Below are 26,797 nucleotides of genomic sequence, written 5' to 3'. Positions count from 1 at the left end.
CCATCTGAAATGTGGTGTGGGGCAACCTCGGGCCAAACATGGCACAAGGGCCACCACGTCGCAAGCTCAGCTCCAAGAGTGAAGGCAACTTCGCAGCTTCACTGTGACGTTCCTCATGCGTGGTCCCTCCCGCTGCCCCGTGAGGCTGGTCCCATGCTGCCGCCATGAGCCCCGTGTCCTGAACAAGTCCCCAAGGGCGGGCACTTTACCCCACAACTCAGAATTTGTGCAGGGCTACACCTGGGGCTTTTCTGGAGCTGACTCCCAAACCCTGTTGGTTTGCACCGTTTCCCTCGGGCTGGCTGCCCACTCAGGGACCAAAGACAATTCTAGGTCCACGCAACTGAGAGAGACGGAAGTGTTTTCTATTTAATTATGTTTGTTTTCACATGTATTTCAAATATGTACACCAAACACGTGGGCTTCAGGGTATCACCGCTTACCACTGTACCCTTCTCTGAAAGACTAACGCCGTTTAGGAGGAGGACGAGGAGGAAGGAGGAGGGGACGGGGAGAAGGTGAAGCAGGTGGGGGCGACCGCCCTGCTCCCCGCCGGCTGCCCGCGTCCCGCTGACCAGCGTCCCCAGGTCCCCGTAAGATGAGCAACAACGCTGGGAAGCTGTGAAGCCACAGCAGATCCTCCCCGTGGAGGCAGCGTCATGTCCCGGGTCTCAGGCTTGGGTTCCCGTGGGGCCGGGAAGTGACGCACGGGGGCCCGCCACCGGGCCGGGCTCTGGAGACCCGAGGGCCACCCAGAGGTCAGCAGCTTGTATGTGAGTCACTCTAGGCCCACTTTCCTCAGATCTTCTCAGAGCCTCCATTTTCCAAGCGAGAAAACGGATGGAAATCCTGGTTCTTATGTGAAATCTCCCATTATAAACTGTTTGCGACAAAGTCACGATGTGAAAGGAAATGTCTGTGGGCCCCAGGGAAAGCCAGCCTTCTGTCCAGCGAGCGCTCCTCCCCATGCTCAGACGCTCCCTAGGGCTTGGTGCGTCCGTGTTCGCGGTGCGAGTGCGCTCGGGGAGAAGCTGCACAAAGCAGCGGCCTGGGAGCGAGGACACCCCCTCCTCGTTCTGCTCAGCGCGTGTGGCCTCAGCCCTTCCAGCTGACGACCGGTCACGGTGCAGGCCTGTTTTTACGGAGACCCCGGGCTCAGGCTGAGCTGGACTTGCCCCTCTCCTGGCTTCCGAGAGACCAAAGCAGACGTTCTGCTGTACGGTCCCTGGGGGTGGGGCTCCCTGCGCGGCTGGTGTGCCACCTCCAATGTTCCACCCCGCCAACTCTGGGCCCCTGGGGACTCGCGGCACCAGGCACAGTGCCCGTCCCAGGAGACCTGACGGGGACCGCTGATCTTCCTCGGACCTTGCCTCGACCTCCCCCCACCCCAAGCACGGGTCCCCTGCCCCCTCCTCCGCACACGGCCCTGGTGTGGGCCCCACCTCGTGCTGCCAGCCACGTCCTGTTCATATATGTGTGTGGGGCACATATGTAAAAATCAGGAAATTTCATGTAAAAGCACCCCTTGGGAAAATGGCCAGACTAGGGGACAGGATGGACATGCCCTCAAGATTGCCAGTCAGCAGACTTGGGGCCCCCCCACCATGTCCAGTTTTCTCCTGATGCCAAGGTCAAGGGTCAGCCACGGCTCTCTTCAGAGCAGAGGAAGTTGGGCCCCTGTGGCCACCTGGGACTCAGGCCAGGCAGGAGCACGTCCCACGGGGACCTTAAGTGCCCATGTGTCTCATCTATGGGCGACTCCAGGGGCCGCCCCTGGATGGCAGGCCCAGCCCCTCTGCTGTATGGTCTCAGTCCTGGGTGGCAGCAGTGGGGCTCCTGCCCTCATGGGCAGCTCTGGCCAGTGCCAGGCTCAGGAAAGCGCCCTCACTGCTGTTTATACCAGGATTGGGGGTGGGGAATACATGGAGATGATGTCCACCCTCGTGGGCAGGTGGGCTTACCCCTGATGGGGGCTTGAGCTGACCCGCCCTCCTCTGCCTCCACCTCATGGCTGTCCACCTGGGCATCCCCCCGCCAACCTCTCCCACCCCTCACCTGCTCTGGACCTGCTTGTCCACATTCCCACCACAGTCCCAGCCCTGCTGGCCATGAGGGGATGAACACCTTCCCCTAAACTTCCCCCAAAAGCCCCACTCCTGGCTGACTTCATACCCCTTCCAGGCAAATGTCTGGGGGAAACTGCAGGATCCGTGATCATGCAGCCAGCTGGCCGAGCCGTCCCCACACATGCTCAGCATGGCCTGAACACTGGTCAGAATTTTTTGAAAACTGCATATTTAGCAAAAGGTCTTGATTCTCTTTTAAAAAAACCAGAAAATGTGTTAACTCTAGTTTAGAAAATAACGTGAGCTCTCCATCAACCACTACCCCACTCTGAGATTCAAAATAAGAGAACAGACACCCAGCAGTCAGCAGAAGTGGGACCTCCGCCCGCTCGGGTCTGGGCACCCACCACTGCCTGCCATCCTGAGAACCTGGTCTGTGTGTGAGGCGTCAGGCAAGGTGCCAGGTCACTTCAGGCCGTCGGCAAGGGCTTGGGGACATGTTTCTGCGAGGTTTAAAGGTTGAAACAGAGGAGTCAGGGCCCAGCAGGGGCCGCACACGTGAGCTGCCATGAAGACGTGGTGGGGGGCTCTCCGCAAGCCCCGCATCCCCCGAGCTCGGACCAGCCGGGTGTGGCCAGCAGTGGCCTCACACCCCTGACGCAGGTCGATCTGTAAAGCCCACACAGGCTTTGCTGTGTTTGCACCGGTGAACAAGGAGGGGAATGAGTTGGGGCGCCTGGGTGGCTCAGTCAGTTGAGCCTCCAACTCTTGGTTTCAGCTCATGTCATGATCTCAGGGTCATGAGATCGAGTCCCGGGTCGGGCTCCGTGCTCAGTGGGGAGTCTGCTGCTGGAGATTCTCTCCCTCTGCCCCTCCCCCTGCTCGCTCTCTCTCCCTAATAGAAATAAATAAATAAATAAATCTTTAAAAAAAATTATGGTTCCTTCAAAACATATCAGCAGCATCATGCTGTTGAAGCAATGGGCTGTTGCAGCTTCAAATTTCGAGTCTCAGAACGACCAACAGTGCGTCGTGTCTAGGGCCGGCCGCTAGCATGGCCTCATCAACCGCCTGCAGGAAATCTCAGGTTTGGCATGGTGAAGTCTGCCTGGGGGGGGCAGGAGGGGCACGAAGCTGAGCAGGTTGGAGAGTCAGGTGAGGCCTGACCTCACTCCACAGACGGGCGCATCCTGCTGGCACATGAACTCGGGGCTTCGGTGTCTCACAGACCTGGCCGCGACCCCACGCCTTCAGCCCTGCAGACCCCAAGCCTGGCTGTGTCACCTGGAGGATGTCACCAGCTTTCCCAGCTCCGTGACCCCATTCTCCTTAGCACCACATGCTGTGCACAGCCTGACGAGGGAGAACGCACCCCGTGTGGAAGCTGGGGGAGAGACAAACACTAACAAAACGACCCCGTGAGGCACGCAGTGCCACCAGAAACGGGACACCACAGCGATGCCCGCTCGATCCATGAGTGACAGCAGAGCTGAGACGGGGGGGCACTGGGAGTGGCCAGTAACGGGAGCAGGGGGCTGCTCCAGGCAGAGAGAACAGCATGTGCACAGGCCCTGTGGTTGCAGTAGGGGCGGATGAGGAGGGTGGCATGGGGGGGGGGGGGGGGCTGAGACGGGCACACTGGGCCATGGGGAGGGGTTTCTCTTCACCCCCTGGGAAGGCAGCCTGGGAGACTCCCCAGCAGAGAGGCAGATGACCCGATGTGCTTCTTTAGAAGGTGGCTCTGCTGCTGGTGGGGGACCGCTGGCAGAGGCAGGGGACAGCAGTTCTGTGTGCACTGGAGTCACTGGAAACGCAGGGCAGGCAGCAGAGGGGGTGTGCATGAGAGCGACAGTGACGGGCACCACGTACACCACCGTGACGCTGCATGAAGTGGGACACGCCGGAAATGGGAGCACAGTCGGCAGACTGTAGCTCAGAGGGGAGACAGCGGTCACAGGAGTGATCTGGGACGGGAGCTGGACAGTGTCCACTTCGGGCCCGGCCTCGGCGGGTGGGGGATAACACGCTGCGAGCACTTATCTGCCCCCACGTCCCGCCACGTCAGTCGGAGTGAAGAGGGCTGGATGCAGAAACTCTCAGGAGGGACAGTGCTCACCTGCAGCGGGGCTGTGCCCATCTCCCCGAGGACCAGGACAGCACGGCCCTGCAAGGGGCTCCTGTTGATCTGCAGGGTCCAAACATACCCAAAACCTGTGGATGCCCTTCACGTAGCAAAAGGGACTTGTGGACAGGCTTAACATAAAGATGTGCAGGTGGGGAGGGTCCTTCGAGAGGGAGGCAGGGGGTCATGTCAGAGATGCAGGCTGACTACGGAAGCGGGGTCAGGAAGAGAGGTCTGAAGATGCTGTGCTGCTGGCTCTGGATGCAGAAAGGGGGACAAGTGAAGGAACGCGGTGCCTTGGAGCCGCAAGAGGCAAGGAAACAGATCTTCCTCTGGGCCTCCAGGAGGAGCACAGACCCCCGAGACTGACCTGGAGGCCCGACCTCCTGACTGCAGGGCAGCAAGGCCATGTTGTCTGAACCACTCAGCTCATGGTAACCTGTTACGGCAGAGGGAGGAAAGCAGCGTGCCTTCTTGCGGAGAAACAGTGGACACACCAACAACAGCAGCAGTGCTGACTTGCACGTGGCCAGAACAGAGTAAGAAACCAGGGCGGCAGATGATGCCACAGCCAGAGAAGACTTGGAAGTCAGTAAGGAAACAGACGATGTAAAAAATAAAACCGCAGAGCAAAACGACACCAGCGCGATGGGACTCTGTAGCTGCCAGGTTTGCAGCCACGGGGCAGATGGGTGCCGGCGAGCCCTCTGGGGACAGCACGAGTCCCAACAGCCTCCTGAAGGGAAGTTTGCAATGGGCATCAAATGTGACAATGGCTATCTTGCCCAAAACAGCCACAGCGGCCTGGAAGAGCAAAGCCAGGGCCCCGAGCAGGCGGCAGGGCCTGTTGGAAAGCTGTGGCAGTCAGGACGGCGGGTACTGGCAGCAGAATGAACAGGCAGGAGGCAGGAACAGAGTCCAGAGACAGAGCCACATAGATGTGACCGCTTGATTTTCGGCAAGATGACACTGCTGTGGAGGGGACGCTGACCCTCCTGCAGAAGGGAGACCCCAACCCTGCTTCACAGCACACAGAGGGCAGTCAGAGAAGGGCTAGAAAACAACGAAGTTTTAGGTAGCCACGAGTGTCTCTGCAAACTGGGCTGGGGTGAGGTTCGCCGAGGCGGCATGAGCTCGGTGCATCACACTGCATACAGGTCAAAGCTGCAGCTCCTCAGGAGACGCCCCAAGAGTAAAAAGGCCAGACCAGGTGAAAAAGATATTTGCCATTCACGCATCCAAAACAACTCCCACCCAACGTATGCAAAGAACTCCTAAAAAAATCAGTGAGAAAAAAGCAAACCACCCAACATGGGCAAACGACTTGAAGAGCAGAGACAAAAAAGGACATTAAGATGTTCAATAACTACCCTCAAAGGTAGCCACCTTCAGTAGTCACCAGGGCAAAGCAAATGAAAACCCAAAATGAGACACTGTGAGCCACCAGAATGACTAAGCTAGGACGACCCCCACCACAGGTGCTGGCAGCGGGGATGCCCACCAGCCAACGGTGGGGGGCAAGGCAGCATCCGCGCGGGAACCGGCGTGGCATTACCTACTCAGGTTGAATACGCGCGTGCCCTAGGACCCGGCTGTTCCATTCCCGGCTTCGCACCAAACAAGTGTGTGCGCACAGTCGCCGAAGGCAGGCGGTGCTGGAGAAGGGCGGTCGTCCCAGCCACGTCTGACGGATGGGGCGGGGGCAAGCTCACAGGTGTGTTCACACTCACCCACGTGCATTTCTGCGAGCTTGCTGTACTTCCGTATCACGTCTACTTTCAACACTGCGGGGAGTGAGAAGCCAGGTCTGCGGACTGTGAACTCCAGCCCCGACACATGCGTCTGAACCCCACTCGCCCCGTGGTGAGGAAACGCAGACCTGCCTCACACGCCCACAACAGACTGTGAAGCAGGACAAGGTGCAGACTTCGACGGAGCTGCTCCAGGATGTTCTCCTGAAGTGACATCGAACAGGAACACAATGGCTCGTTGTGGTGTTTACGGTGACGGAGACACGAAACAAACCACGCGTAGCCACAGAACGGTGATCAAGAGACTATAATGCAGCCACGGAAGTGACTTACGGTGCTCAGTTCCTGGCACATGAACACGTGTTAAACAAAACCTGGAGGCACCGCACGGCATGGAGCGTGTACCCCACTTCACAGCGCACGCGTGAACCTGCTGAAGGAGGCCCATCAAGATGTCAGCACTGGGTATCACCGGCTGCTGGGACTTCAGTGACATTGGGCTACATACACACGCGTCGGTATGTGCCTGTGTGTGTGTGTGTGTGTGTACGTGCATGGAGTGTGTGCGCGTGCCGTGTTTCTGTCAAATAAGTCTATGTGGGCACCTCGGTTTCCACCACAGTCTGCAGGGTAGGAATATTCGAGGTCCCCAACGCACCTAAGAGTGACTATAAAAAGACAACAAAGCATTTTTCCTGCTCACAACAAATCCTAGGGAAGTGACAGCTCCGTGCCACAGCCCGTCAGGAGGGTCCGTGCCCCACCGTGAAGTCGACCCACTTGCTTGCACTTGTCGTACATCTGGTTTGAATGTTACAAGTGAAGAAACAGAGAAAAGTGACTCTTTCACAGCCCAAACCCAGAAAGAGCCAAACCATGGATAAGAGCGCAGAGCTACGTGATGACGGCAGGCGGGGACGCAGCACGGAGGAGGAGGACCCGGCTCTGGCAGCGGCGGACACGAGGAGCCCCAGACACTTCCCGCACAGTCTGGGGACGTATGTGGTCCCCACAGCTGGGGAGGGTATGCTGCCGGCAGAGGCCAGGGACGCTGTTCCACACCGGAACACACAGAAGGGCCCAGAATCACAGCACCGCGGCGGGAGCCCTGACGAGACGAATTTTGTCAACACGATGGGGAGCAAAAGAGGCCGGAGCTATCTGAGTCGGGAGGTCAGTGCCTGAAAGACAAGCAAATTCCAGAGGCCGAAGTTCAGACTCTGCCATGTGCCTGAGCGTGTCTGAGCCTCCCTCTGCTCACGGAGATGCGAGCGCCAGAGGGCTCAGTGTCACTCAGGGGCCACTGTGGACACCGCTCCAGGTGCTGATCAGCCCTGGTGGACGAGACACAGGTGTGCCGGCTCTTGGTGACCAGCGTGCCCCCCCCCCCGGGCAGTAAAGCAGGCACTCTGGGAAGAGAAATTCCTGCCAGGCTCAGAAGGGAACGCTTGACAAAATGAGTCAGCCCCCTGGAGGGCACTGGAAGGCCATGGCGGGGCCCCAAGACGAGACAGCACCCCCCAGGCATGCCCCCTCCACCCGTGTCCTCACTGTGCATGCTCCAGAGCCCGGGCTCTGAACACAGCCTGGGCTCACGGGTGTCCTCCGCAGCGGGACCATCCAGAGTAACCCCAAAGCGCACTGGGTGATGGACTGAGCACCGTGGGCAGGGGTGGGGGAGCTCAGCGAGCTGTCCTCTAGGGGACTTCCAAGACAGGCCCGGGCTGGGCCTGCCACCACCATCCCCTTGGAGAGCCCTCCCAGTCCACACCGTGCTCTGTGCCACAACTGTGGGCCTCAGGCCTTGGCCCGGCGTTGGAATAAACATTCTGCATCCCCACGGAGTCGGGGAGACAGTCTATGCGCACCCCATGTTTCTTCTGAGCTCGCTGCACACAGCCTGCGGGTGAAGGCCTCCTCGAAAAATGCTTCCCATCAGACGAATCATTTTAATTCAAAAAAGCCTGCCTCCAAAAACATCCTCAGAAATGCAAAGGCAACCTTCAAAAGAAAAAGCCCCAAAACCCTAGAGAACGCTTGGCGAAGACAAGCCTCAATTAGCATCCTCTTTGGGTATGATAAAAATTCCTCTCTGCCTCTCCTCAAGACGGGATTCTTTGCTCAAAGCCTTTCTCTTTTAAAAATAACTACAGTAACCAACCATTAAAACGGGGACTGCGTTTTAATCCACCCTTTCTTTTTCTCCAGTTCTGAAACTGGCACCTTCCAGCTTCACAGCAGACACAGACGCAGAGTCCTACCCGACGCCCAGACCGGCAGCCCAGAGTGCAGGACGCTGTGGGGACGCGGGAAGGGTCTGAGGGAGGCTGCCCCTGCTCCACGCTCCCACGGCCTTCTGGCCCGTTCCGATGCTCCTGGGGCAGGAAAATTTGGTCAAGGGCTGATGAAAGCCGTCACGGGTCCCGCCCCAAGCCTTCCAGAACAAAAAGATGCCCCTGCAAGTACTCTCTGCTTAGCGTCTTGCATCTAGAAGCCTGAATGGTGCCCCAGTGGCTTTTGGCCTCCCTCAAAGCCACGGCCCCCCGCCGTCCATCAGGACCCAGGGGACACTGAGCCCGGGCCCACACAGTCCAGCGGAGCCCTCTGCTCCCACTGCTGCCCGGCCTCTCTGCCACTGGGCAGGAATGCGCTCTCCCTTGGGGGTGGCTAATTCCAGGCCTCACCGCTCCCCAAACCATGGTGATATTCAATCTGTAAGATCCTTACTACCTGTGGTTGACAGTTCATAATGTTGTATCTACAAAGGTGAATTAAACACATGCACGGATCTCAAGAGAGGAGAGGACTGAATTGGGCAGAAGCGTTCCCAGAATTAGCTCATTTGCAGAAACAGAGAGTCTTCGCTCTCTCTCTGCCGTCTGTCACTCCACGGCCCCTGAACACTGCCAGGGGCCACAACGAGGGAGGGAAGAGGCAGGCCTGGGAGGGCGCGCTGGCGAGGGGCCTGTGTCACTCCCCGAAGGAAGGGGCAGGTGCACATGGTCATTCGCAAATCAACAAACCGTGTGTAACTGCAAAACACCGGAAAAGCATAGTTGCCTGTGTGAGCAGAGGAGCCGGACAAGCCCCAGGATGGCTGACTAAAGCCACATGGTGGAGTGCTATGCAGCCATAAGAAACAGCAGAAGATTCTATGAACTGGCTGATTTCCAGGATTTCCTGTGGAGTGGGAACTGCGACATGCCAAAGAGCTTCTAATTCCCCTCCCTGAGAGCCGGAGGAGCAGTGAGAGAACACACGGGTCGATTCACTTGGCACAAAAGAAGGATGAGCCAGGAGCTGATGGGGCTGCTTGCCGCCAGGATGTGGGTGGGGATGCGGTGAAAGCCCGGGGGTGCAGATGGAGCGGGGCTGGGCACAGCCCTGAGCTCCTGCCTGTGTTCACCTCACCTTCAGACCGTGCAGTGTTACCTACACAAACCCCCAAACCGAGTCACTGAAATGGACCAGAACAGGCCCACGCCCATACTGTCTCACAAACAGGCACCAACAAATCTCACTCTATCATAAAGGCATCAGAAGCCACTCTGAAGGAGGAAACCAGCCCAGCTAACTCTGTAAAACAATTCTAACCACACAGCGTAGGGCTAACGACAAAGAGACTGTGAATCAAGCCCATCCTCCTGTTAGTACACTTGCCTCCCGCCGGGGACAGCTCAGTGACTCCAGAACGACTCCACGTGTGCCCCAGGCTTACACAAACATGGAAAAACACCGAGAATAACAAGAGCCAGGCCTCTAACTCTCAAGGTGACCCTGGCTCTTGGATGATCCCTGGGTCTCAGGCAGGAAACAGCTTCAGAAGGAGCTCACATCTGAATCCCACGTGCAGATGGGCAGATGTGGGAAGCACAGGGGTTGCATCTGCTTCACGCGTGCGTTCACGCACTTCCCGGCCCCGTCCACTCAGAGAATGGAGAAATAGTGACACCCCAGCAGATCTGAGCACACACAGCACCTCGACTCTGGCTTTTCAGCACCTCTCCCCAGTAAAAGGACCCAGGGCTCTCTGGAAAACGGTTGCTTGCATGAGCCCAGAATACCTCTCACACCAGAAAGAAAGGAAGGACTCGAACGCAAGGATGGCATCTCAAAGGGACCCAGGAGCCAACTGGACAAAGCTCCAAATGGTCAATCCTGGGATGATCTGAGTAACAAAACATGGACTGGTAGTACTGGGTTACGACCTATGGGATAAAATGAGTATCCGTGAGTCACGTCGATATAAATAAGTAATTGAACACGGAAATAGCAAGTTGTCCTTCTAACAGAACTGCACTTACAAATGGAGAAGCGAAGACAGAAATGGAAAACCGCCTCCAGGCAAATGGTACAGTGCTAACGTGCAGGCAGCAACCACCAAGAGAAGCGAAAATGCATGGTAAAAATATGATGAGACCAAGGAGCCGTGGGGTTTCGTGCTCTACTCCACAGGAGACTCAGAATTTGCAAAAGAAACAGTAAGTTCACAGGGGATAACCCTGGAGGCCGCCCCCTCAGCCAATCAATGACAGCGGCCATCACCAGAGAAAACAGCGCCCCGTACTGCCTGTGTCATGAACTGTCCCCCCAAACCCACACAAGGGGAGCCCACCACCCGTACCACGGGATGTGACTGTGTGTGCAGGGTGACGGGTGAAGTGGGGTCCCCCCAACGAGCCTGTCCCACAGGACTGAATCTGCACAGACAGCAGAGCGGGACGCAGATGCGCATGGGGCACCATCCCTGAGGACGCGGCAGAAGACGGAGCCTGCAGCTCGGGGCGGGGGGTGCTAGGGAGGCGCCAGCCTGGACCGGGACCCTGCGGCACACCTGGACCGAGACCTGTGCTACACCTGGACTGGGACCAGGACCCCGTGGCACACCTGGACCGGGACCCTGCGGCACACCTGGACTGGGACCAGGACCCTGCGGCACACCTGGACCGGGACCTGTGCTACACCTGGACTGGGACCAGGACCCCACGGCACACCTGGACCGGGACCTGTGCTACACCTGGACTGGGACCAGGACCCCGTGGCACACCTGGACCGGGACCCTGCGGCACACCTGGACCGGGACCTGTGCTACACCTGGACTGGGACCAGGACCCTGCGGCACACCTGGACCGGGACCTGTGCTACACCTGGACTGGGACCAGGACCCCGCGGCACACCTGGACCGGGACCCTGCAGCACACCTGGACCGGGACCGGGACCCCGCGCCTCTGGAACCAGGAGAACATACTTCTCTGCTGTCTCAGCCGCCCCGCTGTGGTGCTCTGTCAGGACACCACAGGAAACTGATACAGGCTGATGAGACATGGTAAGACTGGCCTGACTTCACTCCTGCGGTTTCCTTGTCAAAGACGCATAACCTCAACCTAATCCTGAGAAGATATCAGATCGTCCCAAACCGAGGATGGCTGGAGGAGCTCTCGAGAGCCAGATCCTCAACAGAAAACATCCCTAAGTGGGTAAACTGAGAACATCTGAAGCCTGTCCACAGTGCGGTAACATCACCGTCCGTTTCCAGGCTTCAGTAGTTACTTTTAAAGAGTAGAATTAGGGGAAGGTGGGTGAATGGTACCCAGAAACTCTACTGTCCTGCAATTTTTCTGTGAGTTTAAAACCATTTCAAATAAAAAGCTAAGAAAAAATAGAGCTCATCAAGTGGCGACCCACGGGCTGAACTTCAACCCAGGTACATTTCAGTTGACAAGGTTAAAGGCGGATATGAATTAGCTGCCAACAGTACAAATGCAGAGATATAATTTAAAAGCCAGATTTAAGGCTTCTCTTCACAAAATCACAAGTTGTGGCGATACCCCGACGAAGCCAAATCCCACACCGTGAACCGCAGGACCGAGGCCAGGGGCCCCAGCGCCATGTTCTCACGCTCACAGCTGCGGGCCCTGGAAGTCAAGGCGCCCAGGCCCTGCGCTCAGGGAAACAGCCCCTGTCCGTGAGCCCGGGGCATGTCGGAGGACAATCTGGCTGCTCCTGATAAAGGAAACCTTCCATGTTTCCCGCTGCTGGGCCCTGCACCGTCCCCCAGGGAGGCTCCGCTCCTGCCGAGGTCGGAGGGGCTTCCCCACCCTTCAGAGCAGGGGTCCGTTTCCGCCCCGAGCACACGCTGTCCGTCTGCGTCGTGAGCAAATAACCTGCGAGAAACACGTCAAACTGAACGTGAGAGTAAAAACCTCCGCAAGCGCCCATCCCTCCGAAGCCTGCAAACCCGCACGCGCTCGAAGCACAAGGTCGAGTGTGTCATCTTCTGGGACGTCCTTGGTCACCGTGATGTCACTGCTGACGCCACGGAAGCAAACGCAGCCCTGTGTTACACACTCCTTCCCGCGCTCGCTCTCCTCTCTCGTCCGCGAAGGTCACGCATCCCGGGCAGCGGTCCTCACCGGGGCTCAAATACACGCTCATCCTTGTTTTTAAGACCCTCTGGAAGGTTTGCTCACTCGACACTAGATTCTGTCACGCTTCCACACGTGCGCTCCACAGCGTGCACAGCCGCATCCCCCATCCAGAGGCAGCAGTGGCCAAGCGCACATGGGCATTAGCGCTGTGTGCCGTCCTCCCGCCCGCCCACCCAGCCCCCGCGGACTGACTGCACCACGCGTGTGCTCTTGGGGGAGCAGCACCTGCTTCCCTGCCACCTTCTGGCCACAGCCTCTCGCTCTCCCTCCTGGAGTTTTGCGTTTAGATCGGGGACACAGACACAGAGCATGGCGGCTCCTATTCACCTCACGGGGCTAAAGTGACAAAACCAGCACCGGGCCTCCTGGCTGAGTCCCCCACCCCCACCCCGTGGGCTATGAGCTGTCCTTCCGGAAAACTCCCTTTGCTAACGTTAGCCAAGGCTGGCTTCTGTGTCCGCACTGAAGACCAGGGGCAGGACAAGAGAGCTCACTGGCCCCGTGGGTCCGTGTGATCAGTCCCACGTTTGTTATTACACCTGACGGACTGAGACACAGCAAGGCTGGTCACTCGGTCGACGTCACAGAGCCGATATCGGTAGAGCAAACCAACGCCTGTACATGTGAGTGAATGAGCTTCTCAGAGGACTAATCCACCCTTGTGTTTACCCGTATCGGTTCCACGGTGTAGACGTTTCACAGCCACGTACGTTACCGCGCTGCTCTTATCCGTACCAGCTCTGGAGGGGCGTTCCAGTCGCCGCACACCAGGACGACAGGCCCTGAACCCGAGCCACTGAGCCCTCCCCGTCCTGCCTGACCTTGGCCTCAAACACACGAGGTTCCAGAGTCTTCTAAAACAAGCCGCCCTGAACCCGAGCCACTGAGCCTGCCCCGCCCTGCCTGACCTCAGCCTCAAACGCACGAGGTTCCAGAGTCTTCTAAAACAAGCTGCCCTGAACCCGAGCCACTGAGCCCGCCCTGTCCTGCCTGACCTCTGCCTCAAACGCACGAGGTTCCAGAGTCTTCTAAAACAAGCCTTCTCTGCGTTATATACGCTTGCTTAATCGCAGACTCACACTCTCTTCGTGCCATACGATAATACCAACACAGAAGCACTAGAAACGTCTCTACCTCACCCGGACCAAACCTCTACAGCCTCTGAGCTCATCCTTCTGCATGGCGGCAGCCGGGGAGGACCTCTGCCCCAGCGGCGAGCGTCCTCTCCACGGAAAGAACCATGCGACTGTACGCAGATGCCAGCACAGCTCGAGGACAAGGCTACTCATTTGGGGCCGCCAACTTTCAGCGCAGCTTTCACCCACCCAGCAGGTACCGAGCCACTGCCCTGCACCAAAGCTCAACGCCAGGCCCCGTGAGGAAGGGCTCAGTGGTTTCAAGAACCCCCCACGCCGGCTACACGGTGGGGCTGCATGGTCCTCTGTCGTGGTGCTGGGAGGGTGCAGAGACGGCTCTCGGGGGGGTCGGGAGGTGGGAGGAGGACATGTCCAACATGGAAAGCCAGCACTCCAACTTCCCTGGAGGGAGAAGTTCACATGGAAAGTCGGGCTAGAACACGCGGCCAGAGATCTGCCTCTGATGCCCAGAGTTTACATTCTTCTTCGGGGAAGCTTGGAAAATTCTAAATAGGTGAGTGGGGTTATTTGGTCTGAGCTTCTGGAAGGTTAGTCTGGGCACGTGGGGGGGATGAAGCAAGGGGAGCAGTAGGGAAGCTCCTGACCCAGCAGAAGTAGGTAAGAACAAGAGCTCTGAGCCAGGAAGGGGACCCTCTGACAATAAGGTCACAGTGGGTCCTGCATGGCTCCCACAGACAGGAACCCAGGCTGGCACCAAGGTTCAGACCCAGAGGGAAAGGCAGCACTGGGGCAGAAACCGGGAGCCCAGAGGATGGACAGGCCTGGGGGAAACACACCCCATAGGGCACCCGGAGTTGGGAAACCTACCTGACCAGGGCCTTCATGTCAAGGCCATGGGGCCACTGTGGGTTTGGGTCCTCACTGACATCAGTATGTGGTGACACTGGCATCTCAGCATTTCCATGAATTCAGAGAAGTAAACACACGGTTGCGTCACAGGGACACCACTTGGAGTCAGAGGAGGCAATGCTCCAGGGACGGGCCAGCAGGTACAGGGGTGGCCCCCCAAGAGGAACATGTCCTGGGAGCCAGTGAGGTGGGGATGCGGGCTGAGGGTGCACGGACGTCGACGGGGTCCAATGTGTCTACACATCGAAGACAGAGGACACGTGGCGAGCCAGAGATCTCTGGGCACCCTGAGAATGTTTTTGCAGTTAGAAGGGTGGCTTTAGTGTGAACAGAGTCGGGGCACAGTGTCAGTCTAGGACTGTGACCTTTCAGCACCACTGGGCACACACCCAGAAGGACCGAAAGCAGGGCCTGGGACAGAGAGCACACACCCACGTTCACGGCAGCCTTGCGGACAGAAGGAGGGGCAACCAACGTCCACGGATGGGCAGGTGGGCACAGACGGTGCGTATTTTACATGCATGAAAACGGGATGTTATTCAGCGTTCCAAGCAGGAAATCCTGACATGAGCTACCACCTGGATGGACCCTGAGGACGCAGTGCCGAGGGAAATAAGCCAGAACCACAAGGACAAACCCTGGAGGATCCCACTTACACGAGGTCCCCAGAGCAGTCAGATTCGGGGTGCAGAGAGTAGATGGTGGGCACCAGGGGCTGCGGGCAGGGCATCAGTTTGGGCAGACGGCAGAGTGTGGGGATGGACAGGGGCGTGAACGTGCTTCGTGACATGGGACGGTGCACTTACACATGGTGGAGGTGCCAAATCTTACGTTATGTATATTTTACCACAATTTACAATTGTTTTCATGTTTTGTGATTTTTTTTTTTTTTTAAAAAGAAAGAAGCCAGGTGCCGGGGCATTCTGAGGCCGGGACTGTGTGTGCAGGTGGTGGGAAAGGCCCGTGCAGACCCAGGGAATGAAAATACACTTCCACGTGGACGGACGAGAGGGGTCCAGAACACAGTGGCCGGCACACAGTAGGTCTTCAGTCAAGGGTGGTGGAATGGGATGGGACGGGATGGAATGGAACAAAGTAGGAAATCCTGGAGAGAAATGTCTTTGGCACAACTCCAAACGACCAAAACCACGATGAGCTCATAAATAAAGGCTTGAACAGCACGACACTCACATGTTGAGTCAACACCGTATCTCGGGACGTATCCTTGCACAAGAGAAGCTGTGTATTGTTGAAAGGACAGAGCATGTCCCCGGACACTTGTCATTCTTACCCGTGGACAATGATGAAGCGAATGTGGACAGAATTCCAGTTACGACCCAGCAGGACCAAGAACTCACAACTCAAAACAGTGGAGAAATGGCCCACCCTCAGCCCCAAAGCATGTTTCGCACGGAGAAGAGAGCGCTGCATGTTGCTAAGGGCTACTATCAAGACGAGTGAGAGCTGCCCACCACACCTGCTCCGCCAAGAAGGACATGTACCGTCAAGCAGAAACGTCCACGCACGCACATCTGTGAAAGCCTTTTTACCCAACGTCAACTCCGCGAGACCAGCCCCGTCCCACCGCCATGTGAAAACCTTGTCCCGGGGAGGAAGCCCAGGGAGCGCGCGCGCGCCATCTGAGAGGCCTTCTCCAGCCCCACAGACTCCCCGACATGCTCGAAGCGAGGCTGAAGAACAGGAGTGAGGGCGAACCCACGTGAACTCACCATCCTGTGCCTGAGCTGGACCGTGACAAGCGGAGATCCCGACAGGTTCTGGGAGAGCACGGGCGGTGGGGACACCTCCAGAGCAATCAGGTAGCTGGCTGCAGACAGCTTGTGGTTCTTGTAATTTGCTGCCTCAGGAATCCTTGGAAGTAAATGAAAAATCATTACCACCGGGGAAAAGGGGAAGGGCACGCAGCCAGAACCCGGGTTTAGAACTTAATGTTACCGCTGATTTTTGAGACTGAAGTTTCCCTTGGATGGAAGCTGGCTCTTCCTTGTTCGGTACCCGCTGCCCTCCAGGGCTGGAAGCCGGGACCCGCAGAGCAGACTTACTGCCAGTGCTGCCGGCGAAGCGTCAACGCCAGCGTTCGGTACCTGCCCTGCCAAGCCAGATGCCGGCACCCCAGGCGGGCGGCATGGGGCCCCTGACCTCGCACAGCTGGTAACAGTGGAAGAAGATGGAGCCCAGGGAGTGCGGAGAACAGAAGGGTCGAAGCAGGGGGTATGAATCTCAGCAATCCCACTCACTCTGCTGCGTGCCCTTGGGTAAGTGACTTACCCTGTCTGAACTTCAACCTCCCTGCTTATAAAACGGTGCGGTCGACGGCAGTGCAGTGAGCGCCTGTGGTTCCCCAGCTTCGTGTGCGCTCCTTCTCCCAAGAAAGGCCCTCAGTTTCCTCCAGGTGACCGCCCCCTTCCCCACCTCCAGACCCCATGCTCTGCCGCTGACTCTGTCCTCAGCTGAGGAGGAAGCCCTGCTGCCCAGGCCTGACCCACTCGGTCCACTGCTTCCCTCCGGCCGTGGGGATTGTTCAGAGGTGAGTACATGATCCAGGAAAGTCCAAGGAGATGCAACCAGACTCAGAAGGAAAACAGTGGGTCAGAGACCCTGGCTTCTCTCTGCTGCATGTCCTCCCTGGAGGAGGAGGCCCTGGCAGTGGCTTACAGTCATGAGGGGAGACATGAACTGGGCAGGGAGCCCAGCCCAAGGAAGAAGAGAGACAGAGCCGAGTGACATCCACTGGACGCTGGATCGAGCTGCTCCTGAAGCCAGATCCGTGTGAGCCCTTCTGCTTACGTGATCCAAGTACCCTCCTACTTAAGACAGGTCAAGCCAGGTTTTCCGACCCTTACAACCCAATCCAAAGAATCCTGCCTGATATATATGGTACTTGTCTCGTGGAGTTTCAAGGTTAAAGTGATATTCAGGGCCAAGACAGGGCAAGGCAAGGAGCCTGCGGGGCAGGATTTAAGGAGGTGCCCACACTCAGGGCCTGGCACACGCGTGCGGCACTTGTAGGACTCCAGGAACGAGTACCTGTCCTCAGTCACACCCTCGGTGCCTGCTTGCCTCATTGTAGGCCCAGCCCCGCCTGACACTGTCAGTAATCAGCAAATGCCTGTTGGTGTGAATTTTGACTTGGGAAAGCTACCCTCAAATGCCTGAGATGTGGAGCCACTGGGCACCCCAACGGCCACCCGACCCTCTGCTGCTGTCCTGTCTGGTCGGGACCTTGCCTGCCTCCTACCCGCTCTCCAAAGCCCGGTGGAGAATTCTGCTACCTGTCTGTATTTGCGTCATCACGCCTAACCGCGTCTCTGGGAGCTGCATGTACAGTCCTCTCCCTCCCTCGACTAGTTTTACCTGATAACGAAACTCAAACCCCTCTCCCCCTCAAGCCTACAATTTGCTAGAAAGAGGACAGTGAACACTCTCTCTTCACCTAGATCCCCATCCCCTACCGTTCTAGCACGTTTGCTTCACCTGGCAGACACACTCCACACACACACACACACACACACACACACTCTCTCTCTCTCTCTCTCTCTCTTCTTCTGGCAGAACCACGAGGAAGCATGCCATGACACTCCTCCCCCTCCACACTTTAGCAAGTACCTTCTAAACCTGGAGACAGCCCCCAGCATACCACGGCACAATCCACCCTCGGAATCTTGACGCCGTTTCAGGAACGTGACGTCATGCCTGCTCCCTGCCTTGTGCCTCAGAGCTCTGCGTGGTCCCCATGAGGCCGGTGCATCTGCTAGGGAGCATATCCCTGAAGGCCCCCGAATTCTGGAATGGTCCCCAGGGTTCTTTCTCCTTCCTGCCATGGACATTCAGCAGCATCAGCCACTGTTTGCAAAATGGCCCTTACAGTAGATTTGCTGTGTTCTCCTGAGGGGCTCCAGACCAAGCTTTTGGGGAAAGATTACTCCATGGGCCACATTAACTCCCTCCCACTGTGTCACATCAGGGGACACAGGATATCACGTCCCACTGTGGATGATGTCAAGTGTGACCAGCTGGCTGAAGTGACGCCTGCCAGCTGTCTCCACACTCAGATGCCCTGCTCACTTTGTAAATTAACAAGTACCCTTGGGATGGCAGCAAATGACTCTGTTCCCTGAATACCAGTCACCCAGGGGTGTCCACACCCGCTGATGACTCTTGCCCTGATCAGTAACTACATGTAGGACTGCAAGATGGTGTCTTTCCGATTCTGTCATTCCTTCTGCATTAGCTGATTGGCATTACTCTACAAAGAAGAACATGTGCAGACACAGAGGCCAAACTCTCTGGGAACTCACCCGTCAGAAGCACGTGTGAGTCTGTCAACAAGACATGGAAACCCAGACACCTGAGTCCCAGCCCTGCCTCTGCCAGCTGGCAGCCTTCAAGTCCCATCCCCTCTCAGCCCGGGTCTCCATCTGTGGAGGGGCAGTGGGAGCAGGTGATTCTGGACTCCCTGCCCAGCTCGGACTCCTGGCCCCACTCAGAGGAAAAGGCTGTCCTGGTTGCTTGCCTGGCACAGCACGACCATCGAGCATGGGTAAGAGCTGAGCAGTCCTCATCACGACGGGGCAAGTGACATAGCAGGGACCAGCTAAGTGCCCCCCCCCAGCACCTGGGGACACTCAGATGCTGCCCCCGGCAGTGGTTGCTTGGGCCCTTGGAGAGGCCCACCCAGGGCTCGGCTGTGAAAATGGAGACCCTGTCCCAGCCTCGCCCCCATCTTCATGCACTAAACTCACGTGCTGACTCCACCGCACCCCAAAGGGGGATTGAGAGGACAATACAATCCCACAGCACCTTTCGTTCTTACAAAAGCCATGAATGTATGAAGGTCGCAGTGCATGACACTAAAAGGGAAGGGACGTGGCCGTGCAGGCGAGCAGGAACACTGAGCGCGATGCGCAGATCCCGCCCATCTGCTCCTACCTGTGGTTGGAATTTGATAGTTATCTCACAGCCAATACGGCCAGAACGTCCACTCATCCTATGAGGCGATAAAAGCAAACACTTACATGTCATGTTAAGAGCACCAAGCCTTGTTTAAACAGTCAACTCACTTAGTGCTCACGGCAGCCTCACGCATCAGTACCGTCATCACCGCTATTCTAGACGGGGAGCACACAGCCAAAGACAGCCAGCCATCGCCCAGGTTCACACCACTGATAAGGGCCCCACCGGGAGAAGAGAGCCAGGTACCCAGCACCCAATTCTGTGCGGCTAACTACAACACTGTTGGTCAGCTTCTGTCCCGTTCTGGTGCCACAGGAAAGAGCACAACAAATACAGGGCCTGTGCTTGGTGAGCTATTTGGATGCCTTTTTCTTCAAGGTTAATTTTGACAATAAGATACCTTTGCATTAAGTGCCCCCTTATGCCAGTCGTGACAAGCTGAAGATTCTGCACATGAAAACTGTGTGCTCATCACTGCAGAATATTTCTGTTTTGACTTCAGGAAACCAACTGAGCACGCATCTGCAGCTGACAGGGTTCAAGCAGTCCATGGGTGATAATGCAAGAGGCAGAAAGGGCGTGAGGGGGCAGAGCTGCCTGTGCGAGTCTCAGAGCCCATGACTTGCAGGGACAAGAGGAGCTGACACGGTGATCCGGGTCATGGCAGCACGGGTTCTGAGGCTCCCAAGAGTCCCCTCTGGGGTCGCCCGGGGCAGTGAGGACAGCAGGGAGGTGAGTCTAAAGGCCTTGAGAAGGAGGACTGTTCCATCTGCCCAGCTTTAGGCGCATCCCTGGACCCCCCAAAGCAGGACAAACTCAGCCTCTCCCCCCATGCACCGCAGCTAGCACCGACGTAACGGCATGTCTAGCAGGGGTGTGCAAACACGGGCCTGGGTGGCTGCCTGATCCCATAAAGTTTTATTGGCACACAGCCACTCCCATTCCTTCGTGTATTGTCTGCGGCTGCTTTCAGCCTTCCACGGCAGACTCAGTAAGTTGTGACAGAGACATCGTGGCCCGTAACGACAAAAATATTTACTCTCTGACCCTTTATGGAAAAGTTTGTCGGCAGCTGGCTAGAATCGCGATTCTACTCGGTCACAGAGAACTGTCCCTGACATGCGTGTACACACAGATGTCGGTGAAAGCAATTCCACCTTCTCTTTCCTTTCCTAGTTCGAGGCGGAAGGGAGATATGGATGGCGGTACAAACACTGTTCTCCCCACACTCCTGCCCTTGGACCACAGACGGGCTCAGCCGTGCCTCAAACACACATTTCATGCATTTCACTAACAAATCAGCTTCCGCCTGAGCATTCAGTGTGAGAGCTGCAGGTAAGTAAAGGGGGAGCCAAGGAAGAGTCCGTTTTTGATTCATGACCTTGGATTTGGAGAAATATCCCCCGAAGAGTTGAGAAGGAATCTTTCTGAGGAAAGGTGATGGTATTTTCCTTTGACAATTCTCCTGAAGAATTCTGGAAATTACACATCAAGAGTGGCCGGTCCCCTTCCCTTAGTTATAAGGAAACCCGTCAACGCGCAGGCTTTCCCAGGGCAATGGGACCCAGGTGTACAGCAAAATCGTGGCTGTCATCTCCCTGACCCCACCGTCTCCCCAAGGCTCCGGACATCCAGGGGGTGGGAGAGGGGCTGCATCGGAGACATGCTGTCAGGGCTCAGGTACGTGCCCCGCTACAAGGTATTCAGCACCCATCCTCTATCTGGCGGCGGCTCAAACAGCGGCTGCTTCCATCACAGAGGGGTCGGCACAGTCGGTGGCAGCGTCAACACCAGGAGCCCAGCCCTGCAGGGGCAGGAGAGGGCCCCTGCAGGGCAGGGAAGCGGGGCCCCACCAAGCCAGGGCAAGGGGACCCCATGAGAGGGGAAAAGCGGGGCACCCCGGCCCACCCCTCAGAGGAACCAGCCTCTCCCCGGGGTCTGGGTGGGCTGACCCACTGCCGGGCCACAGGGGCCATGTCAGCAGACCTGGCCAATGACAGAGCAGGACACTCTGGCCACCATGACTGGGCTCAGGATGGGCACATGACCCAAACGGGCCAATCACAGCTTTCCCCAAGTTTCCACAGCACCCATGTGAGCAGACCTGACCAATGACAGAGCAGGACACTCTGGCCACCGTGATTGGAGGGAGCCAGGATGGAGTCAGATGGGCACATGACCCAAACAGGCCAATCACAACCATCCCTGAGTTTCCATGCACACATTGGCGTAAGAGCCTGCTGTCCTTCTGAGACCTCAGGACTTGAAGCCACAGGGCCTGAGCCGCCAGAGCCAGCCATGCCTCTGTGGAGGGGCCCGCCTGGAAAGGAGCCAGCACGGAGGGAAGCATAGGAGGGAGACAGAGCAACCAGGTCAGGAGGCCTCCCCTGGGCCCCTGGGTCCAGCTGTGCCTGAAGCCGTCCTGCTCCCACGAGCCCCCGTCCTCCCTGTCACCTGCCGAAGCCCACATATCTAGCCAGCCCTGATGGATGCGGGGGCACACTGTTGCCCCCAGCCTACACAAGTGGCAGCCGAGGCCCGGGCAGCAAAGGCACTCATCCACGGCTTCCCAGGGGGATCCTGACCTGGCCACTGCACTGCCAGCCTGCACACCCAGGGCCTGCTGAAGCCCCAGCGTCCGAGGTCCCGCGTCACCCTCAAAGGGATATGGCGTGTCTGGGCTCTAACAGCAAAGCACCAGGCGCTGGCATTGCGAGTCCTCTAGGACCCTTAGGCCTGTGATGGTGGGGAGCCGGGGGTGTCCCAGCGGTCAGCCCCCAGCAAGCAGGCCCACACATGTCCGCTGCCCTCTCCCTGCTGTGTGACCTGAGACACTCACTTGGTCTTGGCTGGCTGGATGTTGTCCAAGTAATCGTGCATTCTGTGGTAGAGAAGGCCCACGATGGTGGTCCAGGCTGCAGAAAAGAAGAGGGTTACAGACATGTGTCAGCCTTTCAGCGGCAGAGCCCCCAGCCAAACCCACTTGCCCAGCAATGCACAGGGCCAACCCTCACACCCAAAACCCTGGGGGCAGCTCCTGGGGCCAAGGGAGAGAGAGAGGGACTCTCAGGGGTGGAATTTTCCATGAGCCAGGGTAGAAACTTGTGACCCTTCAGCTGTGGATTCAACCACGGCAACAACTGCCTGCTCCTGCCCTGAGCCAATCCAGACACACAGATGCCGCAGCTCCCGGCAAGAGACTGACTCGCCAGCAATGCTACAGTTTCTGAGGGCAGACGGCCCTGCTCCAGCAGCGGCCCCAGCGCCAGCCTCCAGCTTTGCACCCTCTGGGTGAGCACGTCCCATTTGCTGCTGGCATATGGAGCACTTGCAGCCTCGCGAACACATGAGAAGGCAGCAGATGCGGGATTACAAGTGGCGGCGATCACGCAGGTGTCCTTCATGCCTCTGGCTACGTCCCACCTCTCTGCTATATGACAACTTTGAAACAGGAATCGTTTTTTATGTAGTGTCCCTCCACTCGCTTAGCAGAGGACGCGTGGAGGAGGAAGCGGTTAGCTGTCTTCCGGAGCTCCTCGGGGATATTCGTTGACTGCATTAAAATCTCAGGGATATATTTAGCATCATATCACTCTCATGGTGTGCCAGGTAGAAGGGCTTTGCTCATTCAATTCTCGAAACCATGAGTCCAGTACTAACATTTTTCCCATTTTACAGATGAGGAGCCTATAACGCAGGCCGGTTCAGTAACACAATCAGTAAGTGGCTGAACCAGGGCTGGAGTCCAGGAATTCCAGCCGCCAGTCGGTCCTTGTGACCAATACGTTGTGCTGCCACAGGGCCGAGCATGAGGCCGCGGCCCCGCTGAGTGAGAAACGAGGGGTTTCTAGATCATGCAGCCAGGTGGTGTGAGAGGAGCAGAGATCATGCGTGCAGTCGGCAGATCAGAGCCTCATCCCCAGACACCCCCCGTTCTGTAGTTCAGCCCACGTGCATGTGGGGTGTCCTTTGACATTTCCAGGCACCTTTCACACAGGCCAAACAGAAGATCGAGGGAGCAGAGATGGGCCCCTGAGGGCTGGCGAGTGACGACTCCTTGCTGGGGAGGGGACATCATGACCCTACACCACCCAGGCTGCTCTTGGTCTCCAGTCTCAGAATCGCATGTCCTCCGGCCAGAATGTCAGGAGTTGAGAATCCAAGACTCCCCCGACTGCCCAAGGGACAAGCCCGTGGAGACATTCACTTTTCAAGGGACCAGAGGGACTGTCATTGCAGTTGACGTGGCCAGAGCTGCCTGAGACCACTGAGATAAAAGTAGACCCCCGGGCAGACAGACCCCTCACCCAGCCTGAGGCCACCCGGGGTGGGGGAGGGGAGATGGCCACGGCTCTCCATATCCTGTTGATGTGTCCCTGTGCCAATCTGGGAGGACACAGGTGTCTTTTACAGTGGACTAGAATCACCTCAAGAGCCTGTCCAATGTGCAGATTCCCAGCCCTCCTCCCCACTTCAGTTTAGGGGCTGGGGCACACTTGGAATCAGCATTCTGACGGAGCATCTCAGGTGCTTGCCAAGACCCCCTGAGAAATGCTGGCCCAGAGCTGCTCCTGCAGGAACAAGCAAGCAGGCCTGAGGGCGGCATGTCCGCCAGGTAACAGCTGGGCACACATCTGCAAGGGCCGAGGGCCCGGGGCGGGCTCAGCAACCACACTCACCTTGGCTTCGGAACGCCTCGTGGGGAACCTCAATGTAGCTCTGACCCTGGGCTGGGAAGCGGTAGTGGGAGGAATTTATGGTCTCGGGTAGGAGTTTGGCCACAGAAAACTCTGAGAACAAGCCAAAGACAGGAAGCCACAGTCAGTAAGCTCCACAGCGCAGGAAATTGGGCTGTAAAACCCCATCTGCTTCTGCTTTTGCTAACAGAATGAGTTCCCCTGGGCAGTGTAATTACCTCTAGACAATGACGACCTAAAAAAATAAGGGTCCAGGGAAGTCATTTCCACTGTATGGCTGACATGTCCATCTGGCCACACACTGTGGGGGACTCGTGGCCCAAGGCGACCCCTCTTCCCTCAGGGCAGCCCGTCAGCTCTCAGGGCTGCTTCTCACCACTCTGGGGGACCCATGACACACAGGAGAAAGAAGGTGCCGGAGATGCCGGCCTTCCAGCCATCAGTCACTATCTCAGCCAACAGATTCCCACTAAAACTAACCTACGTGGTTCCATTCACCCCGTCCCAGGGTTTGGCTCTTGTGGGAGAGTATCAGCAGTGCGATACTCCCTCAATAAAGATTTACAAAAGGAGGGGCCATGAAGTCAGCGCGAGTGGGACTCTGCACCCATTATCTTGGAGAAGCGGATTTAGGCCAAACCTCCAGCTGCTCTCAGAACCTGATTCTGTACCTTTCATTCCACAGACACTCAAAGGAGCTGCTACTTTCCAACCCCTGTTCTGAACAGAGACGACTGTCACACAAGATCAGTCCGGCCCCCGAGTCACCATCAAACGCTTACGCAGCTTTGTGTCCACATCACGGCTGAGCACAGGTGCCCCGACCTCACTCTCCCTCCACAGTGTAATATTGCATAAGGACAACATAGTTTAGAAAAGCAGAGAGGTCTGTCTGAGCTGATGGTGTGTTTGCTGCTGCGTGTGTGTGTGCACCTGTGTGTGTGTGTGTGCACACCTGCACGTGTGCGCACCTTTGTCCGTGTGTTTACACCCTGTGTGTGCAAATGCGTGCGCTGGGGCGTGCGCACCTGTGCACGAGTGTGTGCACACCTGTGCAGGTGTGTGCGTGGACCTGAGCAGACATGTACGCACCTGCTTGTGCAGGTGAGAGCGGGGCCATCAGGGCAAGCCCCACAGGCCAGCTGCCCTCCCGAGTCTCCCGCCCCCCCACCTGCACCCACGGCCGCATCCCACACCGAGCTGACCAGTACCTGCCATGGAAGAAGAGCCTATGATGGCGACCTGGGGCTTGCTGGCGTCCAGGTTGGAAGAGATGTGGCCCATGACAGTATCGACGGTCTCGATCAAGCCCAGCACCATGGCATTGTCCTGAACACAACACAATGTGAGGGATCTGAGACAACAGCACCCACACAGTGAGCGTCCCAAGGCCCACCTGGGGCCCACCCACCAGACACATGCCACCAGGCTCCGCGCTGGCCCCCCGGCACCCCTCCACAGGGAGAGCACGCTGCATCTCTGAAGGCCGTGGCGGGCCAGGCCTGTCCTCTCGATGACCAGAGGAGAAGGAGCACTGCCCCTCTCACCAGCGAGGAGATGGCCGCTGAGGTCACCCATCCGGCTGAGCTCACAGAATGCAGACGTCCCGGTCCCTGGGGCCGCTGGCTACAAGGCTTCTATGCCCAGACACAGGTGACAGATACCTGGTCCCAGCTGCACTCACCTCAGCAAATCTCTGACTGGCCCCCCGCCCTGCCTCCAAGTCCCCTCCAGGACAAGGACACCGGAAGCATCATCCTATTCTCCATGCAGGGGAGGGATGCTGTGAAGGCGTCAGCACCCCAAAACCTCTCTAGCCTCCTCGACCTGCCTGGTGCATCCCTTCCCTCCAAGGGTCCTCTTCACTCATTTTGAGTCCCTGACACCGAGAGGGTCCCAGTGGACGCTGCCCCCAGAAGGCAGGGGTCACCCCGTGTCTCTGCAGACAGCTCAAATTGGGCTGACTGGCCCCCGTTGTCCGACACGCCGCTGCTGGGTGTGCGGCGGCTGCGCCTCTCTGCCACGTGCCCCTCCCCTCCTTCCCGCCTTTCTGAAAAGCATCTGTTCGCTAAGCATCCTCAGCATTCTCTCACAGACGCGCACGCTCCACGAGAAGCTAATGAGCTGGAAATAGAACATTGAGGCCAATTTTAGACATTTTCTTTGAGGCCTGTGGCCTGATTTCAATCAGCCGAGCACAGTTAAACACATGGAAATCTGTGTCTCTGGCGTGCAGTTCTGTTGGGCAGTGGCTGAGTCATACCTTCTCTTGAATGCACAGTAGAGCCTGAGTCTGAACAGCTTCATAATTATTCATATTTTGTGGCACAGCATTCAGAAAAAGTTACTTTAAAACGATGCTGATAAAAATCCACTGGCCATTTTCTGGGGGTTCCTGGGCTGCAGCCCTGTACACAGCCTCCCCCTGGAAGTTGTGGACTCTGGAGAGTTGTGCCTTTTAAAAATGAATTTGTTTCTAGGCAAGACTATATCAGTCTTAAATTCAGGTCCCCTTTTCTCCTCCCTTTGCCATTATTAACTACATCTCATTCCATCTGAAACCGTTCAAATAAAAAGTTCAAATATAAACCCTACTGCAATCTCATGAATAGCATTTCTGCCTCAAACTGCCAAAAAAATTTTTTAGACATTATAGGGGTTCCGGAGAACGAGCACCTTAGTGTTACACCAGGTGGTTGTGACTCTGCTAAGTAAGGCAGTTAAGAGTCCTCCACCCCGCTGGGCAACCCTGG

At 57.2% G+C, this 26,797-nt stretch overlaps 1 protein-coding gene across 4 annotated transcripts in view; it reads right to left on the bottom strand.

The window, feature by feature from the left end:
- The window catches only part of ADGRD1 (adhesion G protein-coupled receptor D1), a 140,975-nt gene that overhangs the window by 61,122 nt on the left and 53,056 nt on the right, over positions 1 to 26,797 (bottom strand). For all 4 annotated transcript variants that reach the window (XM_057305803.1, XM_057305802.1, XM_026514669.4 and 1 more), the window contains 4 exons: positions 25,256 to 25,373; positions 24,027 to 24,137; positions 22,187 to 22,262; positions 16,104 to 16,245 (listed from right to left, as the gene is read on the bottom strand). In XM_057305803.1, the coding sequence (XP_057161786.1) occupies positions 16,104 to 16,245; positions 22,187 to 22,262; positions 24,027 to 24,137; positions 25,256 to 25,373 (447 nt within the window). The remainder of the gene's footprint in view (positions 1 to 16,103; positions 16,246 to 22,186; positions 22,263 to 24,026; positions 24,138 to 25,255; positions 25,374 to 26,797) is intronic.

This window comes from Ursus arctos, unplaced genomic scaffold (genome assembly GCF_023065955.2).
Source record: "Ursus arctos isolate Adak ecotype North America unplaced genomic scaffold, UrsArc2.0 scaffold_34, whole genome shotgun sequence".
NCBI classification, from domain to species: Eukaryota; Metazoa; Chordata; class Mammalia; order Carnivora; family Ursidae; genus Ursus; species Ursus arctos.
Note: the sequence above shows the minus strand (reverse complement) of the source record. Positions and strands in the feature narration are given on the sequence as shown.